We start from the raw sequence: 12,681 nt of genomic DNA on the forward strand, positions 1-12,681 counted from the left end.
CAAAGAAGCAAAACATTAACATCAGAAACTTCCACTCTCTGCGCTTTGGTCTAAGGGACAAGACAGTCACCTGGACGCTGCCCATTTGCAACAAACAGATGAATGAACCTCTGGATAATATAGAAAGTGTAATTTCATGTTAACATTAATAATTCGTACTTGAAGCTTTCTGTCCACGTAGATCCTTCATCTCTACAATGCCCCACACAAATGACCCAGAACAAATCATGTAATTAAGCACATCCAGTGTCTTTCCTGTGGGGAAAGAGCTCCACTATTGAAACACTTGAATTGTTAATAACAGAGTGGTAAGAACAAGCATGGATATTTTAAAACTTGAATAAGGCTAAAAATAGCAATAATATGGAAAATTACAGGATTTTTTTCCCAATTTTAAAAGCTATTATAAAGGGAAGAAAATAATCTTTCACATATATTTAGCTTTTGTTCATCTACTGAATATGCGTAGAACACTCAGGACTACTTGTTACTTTAGGCAACTTCTACAACTGCTTAAACCAACAATTCTCGAATTCTAGCTGGAGCAACACCGGCTTGAAAGATTTCTTTGCAGTAGTATGCAGTGTTGGACATTCTGAAAAGATTGCAGCGTAGTGGGCACGCCATGGGGAGCTATGGGAAACAGCTGCATCTCATCCGAGTGGGGGTAGAGAGCTCCCACTGAGTCATAGCTCAGTACTGCAGGGCCAGACTCATCAGGTAGCTAACATTCACAGCCCAAAATGCAATCCCATTCTTGAAAGCATCTCAGCATCTTCATCTTCTACTGATTTCAGCGAGAGATGAAGATGTCTGGAAGGAGTGAGCTTGTAAACGTGAAGTCCAATGATTTCACAGCAACTTAAAGCTATCCACATTGCTAAATGTACTTTGGAAAAGAGCTTTCACGTTAGGTATGCAATATCTGCATGAACAGATGTAGCTGGATAGCTAACAATTAATAAGGGTAATAATGTATCAGTTTTGCATACTAATAATTTTCTTCTTAATGCACAGTTCCTCTGGCTAGACCAGCATATTTGTACGCAAGTCCTTTAACTAACTTCTCACCACACACACTAGAGACATGCGCTTGTGGTCCTTGTTGGAGTATTCAGAATTAAGAAACTGTCCATTTTCAAGCCCACAATTTGGAAAGCAAAATACACCTCTCATAAGAGCTAGGAAGCCTTGATCCTATTAAATATGCTAATGTGCATTATGTTCTGTATTTTACTCCTGTTAATTCCTCTTTCAAATGACTTTTAGATTATTGCTTGTGTGATTTATAATCACCTCTCAGTGGATGATACAGGACTGTTACAGAAAACTGCAATAAAAGGGAAAATATACATGTAGATAAAGGTTGCCACGATACAAGAAACATAGAAGTATCATAAATGCATTAACAACAAAATTCACATACTATTGTATAAGAAATGTTTGAAAAGTAAAGGGGAAAAGTTTCATCATAGAAGGGATTTTTTTTTCCTATTCTGTATCATCAATTTAATGTATTTATTGTATTGATATGCATGCTTTTTCCTCCCACAAAAACTCTTCCTATTGCAAGAGACTCTTGCACCACATTTTTGAGGGGTGATTATGCCCATGAATTTCTAGGCAATAAATTCATTAAATGAGCTGACTGAAAAAATAATAGTAAATCTGTCCAACTGCATTTTCCACATACTCAAAAGATGACAGAATCATTAGTGTGCAATAAAGAAAATTATATGAAATTATTTTCTTCATGTTGCATTACACTGTCTTTGTAGTTATTACCTAGAAAATAATTCAATAAATACTAGTAGAAGCCTGCAGTAATGAGAATGGAGAAAAAATCCATAGAAAAACATTATTATCTGCTGTTACACAGCTAGTTACAATCCTCTTTATAAATTGATAGACCAAGACAATAAAATGGAAAAATGAAGGCAATACAGTCTTCTGTAGGTATATGTGCTAGTGGACGGACAGCTTTTTCTCACAGAAAGGACTATGCAGCATACAGCTCTAATGGCTACTTCCTTGAAGCTCAAGTTTGTGCATATTCTTCAAAAAAATTAACTGGTATTGTTGCTAATTAGCCTAAGTCTGAGTTTCTTTACAGTGTTCGTTAATCTTTTTGGTGGCCAGGACTTCCCAAGCAATGACATATTCTAAACAGTCCTTCTAGTGACTAGCATACTTCCCATTCACTAAATGGATATACTATTCAACTAGCGGCTATCCTCAATTTCTGACAGCAAAAGCAAATTATTTTAGCCAAAGAATCAATCAGATGTTCAATTTGACTTTTTCTAAATGAAAAGTTTGTTAACTCTCCTTCAGATTACTTTGAAGTTACGCTGTTTTATTTGTTTCAGACTTCAGAAAGTCCTAAAAAGTGACATGAATTTTGTAGACTGAGTTAAGAAACAAAGCATATGGCACATACAATATCACTGAAAAATATTCAAAACAAAATGTGGTCAGAATGCTATATGTACCTCTGGGTGGAGTTAGTTCAATCATGTTAATTTCACAGAAACCAACAGGGAAAATAGAAGGGGAAGTGGCATGGTAACAAAACCAATCAGACCCATCTGCTGCTTCTGAGCCATCAATCCCAATCATAAGATAGCCATCTGCTAAAACCTTTGTAAAGAAAAACAAAATTTTACATTAAATACCTTTAACTGTGTGATAAGGCTAAAAAGAAAGCATGCCATGTTTCAAAAGAGTGAAAAGTAACTCAGTAATAATGGAAGCACACCTAGAAGGACATTCAATTATCACAAAACAAAAAACCGCAAATCACACCTGTCTCCAAGATGGTGTGTACTATTGTCAAATGTACCTTTGTTAACTGCAAAGTTATGAGATGAACACTTCCTTTTTCTGATTAGTTTATTTTTCTCGTGAACACCAGTTCTACATCTAAAGCTTTATAAATCTACTCTTTAGCTTGCAAGGATATTCTGCACACCATTAATAACAAAAAAAAGACTCAAAATCATAACCACACTCCTCATTGGTACGGTTATGCAATTCTACTAAGCTACTTGTTATATTTTCTTCCTCTATTAAAACAGATTTCACATAGATGGGCTCCCTTTCAATCAAGCTAGGAAAGAAGTACACACTTAAAATGTCTTCATAGACTTCTGCAAGTAAGCAAGATGAGGTTTCTTTTTGAACAGTTGCAAAACACTTGGTATAATTAACAGAAAATTGTCCTGCAAATTAATCTCACAAACATATTATATTCTAATTAAAGGTAAGGCTAAATTTCCAGAGATTAAAGTCAAAATAAAAAAAATTTACATAAGTATATTCTTTTTCATAGCAGTTGTATATAAACAATTAATGAACATATTCCATAAACATTCACTGTGTGAATTAACTGCATTTATTTTCAGTTTTTTGTTTCAAACCTGAATAAAGGTGAGTGAAAAAAGGATTCCTATCTACCTTCCCAAAATACACATTTGTTTTCTTACCTTTCTAATAGTTGCCACACATATTGCCGAAAGGTTTAAGGGGTCTATAGCTTCCAATTTCATTCCTTCTTTAAACCATTCTCCAGCTGCGTCAACCTCTTTTACCTAAAGAATCACATAACAGCACCAGAAACTAAGAATCTAATAAGCCTGGAACAAAATATAACCCCACACTGCCAAAGAAACAGACTGAAATACCGGTTCTATCATCACTGCTTATGTCAGGGAGGCCAAATTAAATAAGTGCTTGAATAAAAGAAGTAATGCTTGTGCAGGGCATATTTCCAGGACTTAAGTAGAGTTTTAGGTCTGTTTTACACACACCAGGAACTAAAGATCCTCATCAACTCCAAGAAAACACTGTTCTTGCTAGCAAACTCACCTTCATAAATAAATGCGGGGGCGCATCAAAATGTCCATCCTGTTTCTTTGTAATATCTACAAGGAATAATAGTACATATTATTCAGAAGTTTTGTTAATAGAGCAGACAGTATGTTTTTCTGAATTCCTTAACATACCATGCAATCATTGGTGTGGGAGGCCCACAGTTTATAAGACGACTACCACAAAAATCTGGAGGACACAATCCATCTATTTTCCTTACTGACTTCTACCTGAAACATCACTATAACACAAATCTCATTTATGGAAAAAAACCAATATCCAATATTTATAAGAGCACTTGATTATGTCATGATATTGATACAAATATACATATAAGCTTTTGCAAAAAAAGGGGCAAGTAAACTACTTTGCAGTATGTTATGACAAAAAATTCTATTTATATATTTTTTATATAATTATAGATAATCACTTTAAATACATATATATGGCTGGTTTTAGCCAGCTGTTGAATAGTACTTTCCAAGGGGTATCCCTGGAACTCTGTTAGAGACATTATTTCTGGGAAGTAGCACTGTTCTTGATTTCTCTAACTACTCTTATTTATAAATGGTTTCAGTGAAAGTTTAAGTGCTAGGAAAACCAGAGGTTTTCCTGAAGGGATGCCTTGTGGAATGTTTTACAGAAATTCTGTTTCCGACAAGGGATACAAGCTCATTGGAGCAGAAAAATATTAAAACACAGACTTTTTTTTTTTTAGAAGGCTTAGATATTTCAAATTACAAGTGTTTTTGTATTTTAGATAACAAGGGCCTTAACTGTGTACCATCTATTAGGCTGTCACTTCATCTTCCCTGCCCATCTCCTAAGGCCCTCTAAAACATGTAAATCTTGCAACATAGAAATATTAGATAGACCCTAAACTTGCAAGTAAAAAAAAAAAATCAGTATCTAATAGGATACTTGTACATGTTGTATTGTACAAAAAAGACAAATGTGAAGAAACTAGGAGTTCGTGGAGCAGGACTGTGTCATTCCAGGTATCACCATGAAAAACTAGGTTTACCATACTTGAATATTGAAGTTCAAGGTTTTCCTGCCTAGACAGTTTGTTAACGACTACTAACTGTTGAATCTTTCTACATACCAACACTACAAATCAACCTGAAATTTATTTTGGCTTTTCCAATGCTGCAAAAACCACTAATTATACTTTTGACTGAAACTCCTGAATGTAACATAATTGGTAAAACCCTTGGGCCGCATTACATAAATTTTTAAGGGTCATTATTCAAGCTAGTCTTATTAATTGTATAAAGTGACAGTACTGCTTAAGTCAGACTTCTCCAAGCCAATACTACCCACAAAGACACCTCTAAAACACAACAAGCTTACCAGATCTTTTGAATCTGTGTCCTATACTTCGAGACCAACCAATATGATGAATGAGTGGACTGTACATATGGCACCAGAAGTCATCAGTTTTGTCTTCACTTTCTTCATACACCAATCTTAACCGTCCCCCAATGACACTTTCTACAACTGCTACCCTTGTTCGACAAAGGTGTGTTTTGTCAACAACTTCTACTCTCATGGAAGTTTTGAATGGATACTGCATACTCTCAGACACCTTAAAGTAACAGAAAAAAACCCATTCTGTAAGAATATACTCTTTTTCCTCAGTCATCTGTCTTCTCCTATTGAAATGCAGTATCAATGCACTTTTCATTTAATTCAAGTACTTGTTAATCAACCTGCAAAAATGACACAGATTATTTCACTTATATTTCATTGTACCTGGGGAGAAATGAAATGTTTCAGAAAACTAAGTAGAATAGATCCTACAATGCTTTAATTGTATGAAGTACAGCCCCTAATACAACTCTCGCACAGGTTAGAGGAATTTTCCATTGACTTAGTGAAAGTTTGTTCAGTTGTTAACAATGGATAAAATTACCTTAAGAAACAATTTTAACCAAAACAAAAACAAAAAAAGAAAAGGTGGGGTTTTTTTTCTTTGTCATCCACTCAAAATATAGCACTTTAAAAAATCGGACTAAAATACTTTATTATAAAAAGGCATGGAAAACAAACCTTCAACATAATTAAAGTTGGCCACTCACAAACATATTTCTTCATAATATACCAAAAAGAAAGGAAGAGAATGAAAATAGATGTTAATCTGCCTTGTGAGAATACATTTTGTTTAAAAATCAGTATCTGTCACTAGCCATTTCCATTACGAACTCCCCAAAGTGCTGAGATCTTGCCAATTTAATTTGGCTTCCAACCGAGCCAATTTTTAAATAGAAATGAACAACTGCAGAATGTTTTTTGGTGATTTTTTTCTTTTTTTAATATTAGATGCGGTGTAAGGCAACAGATAAGTCTCATATTCCAACTAAAAGCTATGTACCATCTCACAATATTAGTAAGTAAACTTACAGCACACTATACAGGCAGCTGCCACACTTAAGACATGACTTAGACAGCAAAAAAATCTAGTCCAGAGCAGATGAGAAGTATTAAAAGGTATGTACATCTAAATATGTGCTATATGAACACATTTTGTTCAGTTTCTTGAAATAGTGCATGATAAAAATAATTCCTGAATTAGAAAAATCGGTTTTAATTTTTCTTATGTATTACAGGGTAGCTTATTAGCACTTTTTTTTTTTTTTAAATTGGGGTATTTTAGAATTACAATAGACTAACTAGTTTTTAAAGAAAATTACTGTGTGCTAGAGGAAACAGTTTTCCAAATACATACTGACAAGCGTGGACATAAATGGAAAATAGAGATTCAAAGGAAAACTGTATTTAAGGGAAGAAACTACTGTATCATCTTCACTATAAAAGGAGCTCATGTGCCATTGTAAAATACTTCAGTTCTTCACATTGTGCTGCAATTTCGTTTATAGTACATCATTGATATTGCATCAGCCTTACCTTCTGAGAAAAGTCAGGAGGAAGTGTTTTGGCACCAGTAAGTCGTTTCACTAGAAAAGCTTTCCAGTTTGTGTATTTGTGTTGGATGGCTGTTGCAAATGAAGGGGAAAAAATAAGCCACTGATTTTTTAATTGTGTCCGTTAGAGACAATATTAGAGTCTGGAATATGTAAAGAAGAAATCCCAGATGACTGTTAAAAAGCCTGGATGACAATAATGACAAAAACCTCTTTAGAGAATGAAAGCTACCCAAGATTAAGTTTATGGGTATGTCAGGGCAAAGAATTTAATAACAAAATATAAATAAAATCAGTGCATCTTCACATCACTGATTAGCTAACCGCTTCCACCTTGATCTTAAAAACTTTAAGTTGCATCAGATGGGCTACTCCAAGAAACACTTTCAGCATCAGTCAAGTCCTTATTTTTCCAAAAGTTAAAATGATTTATTCATAACTGTTGAAAGACTTGCTATGGTAAAAAAATACTTTGATATCTGGAGCATGAGCAAATTTGGTTTAATAAGGAAAGATTTTGATATCAATCAGTAAGGCTACTGTTTACATACTTCGAGGAGGGACTAGGGGCTTCCCACTGGTTGCACACCAACCAACTGGGTGGATGTCAGACCCACAAACGTTGCACCAGAAGTCAAGACTTGAATCATTTTCAAAGCCTTCATATCTTAGCAGAGCATTGTAGCCTGAAAGAAAGCAATCCCATTTAAAAAAAAGACAAAAATTAAATAAGACTATAAAAAATGTATTAGTATTTCTTTACCAATCATAATGTATATTACATTGGATTTTCTAGACTATAAATTTTTATACAACATTATTCTTATGGCACATTTCTGCATGTTATTAATGCACAGAATGGATTACTTTGATAAATGTGCATGTGCTATCATGTAAGTCAAATTTTAATTAAAATTCTTGAACTATAAACCTTTAGAAGTTATATGTAGGAGGACAAAATTAATTAGTTACCCATAGTATTTGCTTTTTCATCTTAGTTATGTGACCTTGAATTTTTAACTTCTAACCAAGAAAAGTGATTTGTATAACGAGGCTTACTTGCTAGCTATTATAAAATTTCCTATCTCCTCATTCTGCACCGCTTTTACTGTACTCTGAGGCAATATAAAAAAACCAAACCACTAGCCATTCTTAAGCATCACTGAAACCACTCTAAAACAGTGTAATGCAGTGATAGCGCTAGAACATATAACCTATTGACACAGCTCTGACAACCTAACCAGTGTCAACATTATACTAACCAGGTGACCACTGACTAAATTATTAGCTCCCTTCACACAGTTATTTTTATTATTTTAATAACTTCAACTAAAATATATTTACCTGCTAATTTTACAATTCCAGCTATCCAGAAGACTTTGGTAGGTAGGCTGCAGTCTGTGTTTGGAACCTCCACTCGCACTCCTTCTGAGATATCACCCCAGCATGTCCCCATAGGTGCCTATCATTTAAGGTAGGGGGGGAAAAAAGTCACCAGTTCACCACATGAAAATACTTATTTTTTGTTTTATCAGTGTTTTACGAGTGACTTAAGACAAAACAATCAATATACACGATAAGACATAAGCATATGTTTAGAAAGCACTCTTTCGATGAAAACCTAGCTTGGTTTTGATTTGAAGCTTATGTGTAGTATTGTAATTGTATACAATTATTACTGTGTATTTCCTGCAAAAACTATAGGATTCCAAGTTTAAAAAACTGTACAGCACAAGCACAAACTGCATATACTCACAGGTCAGCTTTATTCTACTGTGTTTCAACTTGGTGCAGGCTACTGATTTTAGTGGGAATGGTGTAATTCCTCTGCAATTCTACTTACAAGAAAATTATGGTACCTTAAATTCATACCTGTACCACAGACATTAGATTCTGTAAATCAGAAACATTCCTGAAAAAATGGCTAAAAGTTATTTCTTGAATATATTCTGATGATTTATTATGGTGGGGTTTATTACCCACTGGTTCACATCCTCTCAGAGGAACAGGCTTTCATATCACCTGCAAGTGATCATTCCATCAAGCAAGCAAAAAGAAGAGAAGGCTGAGTGGCACCTTTTTAATGAATGCCAAAAGGAAAAGCACAGCGAGATTCCTCACACACTATCCTGAAGGCTTAGACTAATGTGTTAGTAACAAAAAGAAACACAAGCTTGATGAACTACTAAGGATTTGTGAAAACTAGAAATAAAAATTACATTTAGTTGGCTATCTCAACAATGTTTTGTTGAACAGAGCATCGTGAAAAGATAGTCAAAGATGGTATTGTAGAGATATCAGAAACACACAGTGCTGAAGAATTTAAAACCTTAAAAGTTACTCAACTGAAGTTATACTGGCAACGCAACAGAAAATGACTCAGTCTGCATTTCACTTGAGAGACCAAGAAGGGAAAGATTTGGATTTGGGGTACTTCAGAACAATGGTCATATCAATTCTAAGGTGTTCTGAGAAAAATAAATTCTTATCAGTTCAGAGAATATCCAGATATCACAGGGACAATTAAAGGGATCCTCTGGTTCCATACCATAGTGGACAGACAGTATTCTAAGGCTGTCTCTTATTTACAAACCTCTTTGCAAACAAAGAATTTAACTGCTCAGTGCAAATAGCCTCCAACTTCACAGAATTCTGGCCAAGAGCCACAAGTAAAGAAACTTGGATTACTCCTGAATGATTGCAAATCACAATACTGGAATTTTGCTGGCAATCAGCAATAGCCAACTAGTAGCCCTAAAAGCCAAAAACTTATCTTAAAAAGGGATACCCTTAACTAGTACAAACATTTGAGGCTAGGCATGCAACACTCAAAACTAGTTTTAACTATTAAAGGAAAAATAAGTTATTACAAGTATGCCAGTTTCTTATTCTTGAAGCCTGGTCTCTTCATGTTCTGCTATGTCCCATCTACACCAGTCTAAACTGCAGAACTCTTTTCTGCCACCTGGCAGACAGAGGAAAAAACTCTAAAGATGATGGCTTATTTTCACACACAAAATATGCAGATACAGCTTCTTAATCAAGTCCTATTACATATTCTCTATCATCTCTAAATTGACATGTGTAGATTTTTGAATTGAATTGGGGAAATAAACTTTTCAAACTGCATATTTCAGTAAATCTTGTTGCCTTGTATAGAGATACAGATCAGGCCAAACAATCTAAAATAGCAGTACTGAATAATTTCATAATCCAGCTGCACTTAATTGACAGATATTTTACTGCCTGCTCATCTATTCAGTTGATTCAGAGAGAAAAGTATATAGAAACACTTCTCCTCACATCAAATAGTAATGGAAATGTCAAAAATTTTTATTTCTAGAACATGGATTGGTATAGAGGGAAATAGCAGAAAGTTAAATTTGTCCTTGTCTGTGAAAATATTGGTTCTGCTAGTTCTCCTACACCAATCCATATGGCTCACCCTTTAGAAGAAGGAAGCCATCCTGTGTAGCATCACTACTGAAATGCCAGATAACACTACTGTCTTGAAGTGATGGCTTACAGTATACCTGGTATACTGTGCCATCTTTTCCTTTTTCACTCATTATGAATATTCTTAAGGGAGGAAGACTGGATAAACCAGGGCTATAACAGCCATCTTCCTTCATGTCTTCTCTGTCTTCATCTGATTAACCAATCAATGTTTGCACAGTGCTTTGAAAAACTCAAAGCACTATGTAAGCGTTAAGTCTTATTCATCTGCTGGCTGGAAGGGTAAATCTGAAGTCTGGATTGGCATAGTGCGAACTAGCAGAACCATAATTTACAGGTAAGAACAAATTTACCTTTCAGACTCATGACGAAGAGATCCACTTCACGTCACTCCCAAACAAGGAAGATCTGGTTCATCGCTTCCTGCGCCAGGAGATGACTTGAGAGGGTTTATCTGTGAGCAGCAGCTGCCTTCTCTGCAAGGTAAGTTGCAATCAGGAAGGTCCTGTTTGACAGGAGCACCTAAAGGCTACGTATCCCCACATGTCTAGCTGAACAAAGATCTTGTGGGTTAAATGAGCTCATGGCTCTTGTGGCTTCTAAAGGTTTTGGATGGCACCGACATTGCCATGATTTCAGAGTTGAAACTTGAATCAGGATTTTAATGGCAAAGTGATGCTACCAATTCCTGAAGCATAAGGCTACAATGCTGAAGGCTTGTGTGTGAACAGTACCCCAACAAAAGGTAATGCCAGAGCAGACAATATGCAAAATGGTCTAAAGTTAAAAAGTTCAAAGCAAAGCACTGCCACCTGGTGTAAAATCCTGGAAGAGCTCCCTTAGAGCAAACTATTCGTTTATTTTAATAACAAAAGAAACCAAGAGAATGAAAATATTTCAGCTCAGAATAAAATTCAACTGGAAGAAAGATTGAAAAAATTCTTAACTTCAGGAAATATGCATCTCACAAGCAACAGAGTGGAAAAGAATAATTACTATTAATTGTGCATTAAGTTGTACATTAAGTAGTACTGACAAATGACTCAAGGCACTGTAGTTGCTTTCATTTCTAGGAATAGTTTGAGCTAATAAAAGCAAATATAGAAAAACCTGTTTAGAAGAAAATGAAATTGGAATGCAGGTTAGCAATGAGCCCATTGTATGTTACTAAGCTATAACACAATATTAAAAACATTAAATTAAGAGTTTTCATCCCTGCATCAGCTACTGCTGCATGTCTGATTAACGCAGTTTAAAAAAAAAAAAGCTGCAAGGTGCACAAACTGTAATTCTGGCTTTATAACAGGCTTCCTATATGACATAAACCAAAGCAGATTCTCTACTTCAGTTTACTGAACTATAAAGTAGGCATAGTTGTACTGTTGCTAGTGAATTTCATTAGTGTTACTCAACACGAAGTCTGGAATGAAGGTAACAGGGAAGTACAAGAGCCACAATAAGGGCGGTGAAAGACTGAAATTAATTCTTCCCATATGGAGAAAGAGATAGAGAGAACTTCAAGATTTAAATGTTTTAATTCTAAAATGTAACTACTTTAAATCGAAGAGGAAATAACTCCCCAGGCAAAAAAACTAGCTGATCTGGGAGAATTACATCAGACCTGAAATACTGAAGTATGCCAGGTTATTAAAAAAATAATCAATAAGCTAAATCCCACATTTTATAATTCCCTTAAATTTTCTTTAATATTGATCCTAATGTTCCCTATCAAATATCCATACAGATACACCCAGTATAACCAGATGCATATTTTATCTATTAACACATTTAAGGGTAGATGTGTCATGATTTTACTGTCAATTCAAAACTTTTGTTTTGAACAGATTAAGCTTTATATATTCAATCTCACAGACACACACATGTGCATGGTATCCACAATATGGATGGTAAACAAACAACTAATACAAACTTTTACAAATCAAAGCAATATAGCTTACAGAAAACATAGCAATAATCTTTCCAGACAGACAAAAAGAGTATTGTTTCTTTTATTTATCAACGGGGGGGCGGGGGAGGTGGGGAGGGGGGAGAGAGAGAAGGATCTAACAAGAGAGTACTAATGCATTTTCAGATCCTGACTGGTTTAAATAATATATTTTTCAAAGAAATAATTACAGTAAAACTAAATGCAAATCACTACCTTGTAACACTAACTAATGTCCACCAAAGAAGTAGAAATCTCCAAAGGATATTGCAGGAGTTGCATTTTACTTTTATATAAAAGGAAAACGGGGACAGAAAAGAAACAACATTCAGACTTAGCTGAACTGTTGCCATGCAGCTTGTGAAACTACTCAAGGTAAAATATGAAGATTAATATTGTATCTGTTCATAGTATTGGTGTACCATTCAACTTAATGAATGAAGCACTAAGAAAGGAAGATAGAACTCCTTTTAATGTGGAATGTTA

General features: G+C 34.8%; 1 protein-coding gene across 8 annotated transcripts in view; it reads right to left on the reverse strand.

The window, feature by feature from the left end:
- Nucleotides 1-12,681, reverse strand: part of MBTD1 (mbt domain containing 1) — a 40,280-nt gene that overhangs the window by 15,573 nt on the left and 12,026 nt on the right. For all 8 annotated transcript variants that reach the window (XM_069799192.1, XM_069799196.1, XM_069799197.1 and 5 more), the window contains 7 exons: nt 8,139-8,256; nt 7,346-7,480; nt 6,778-6,866; nt 5,224-5,458; nt 3,868-3,923; nt 3,486-3,590; nt 2,493-2,640 (listed from right to left, as the gene is read on the reverse strand). In XM_069799192.1, the coding sequence (XP_069655293.1) occupies nt 2,493-2,640; nt 3,486-3,590; nt 3,868-3,923; nt 5,224-5,458; nt 6,778-6,866; nt 7,346-7,480; nt 8,139-8,256 (886 nt within the window). The remainder of the gene's footprint in view (nt 1-2,492; nt 2,641-3,485; nt 3,591-3,867; nt 3,924-5,223; nt 5,459-6,777; nt 6,867-7,345; nt 7,481-8,138; nt 8,257-12,681) is intronic.

The sequence above is a fragment of the Haliaeetus albicilla genome, chromosome 12 (genome assembly GCF_947461875.1).
Source record: "Haliaeetus albicilla chromosome 12, bHalAlb1.1, whole genome shotgun sequence".
In the NCBI taxonomy this organism is placed as follows: Eukaryota; Metazoa; Chordata; class Aves; order Accipitriformes; family Accipitridae; genus Haliaeetus; species Haliaeetus albicilla.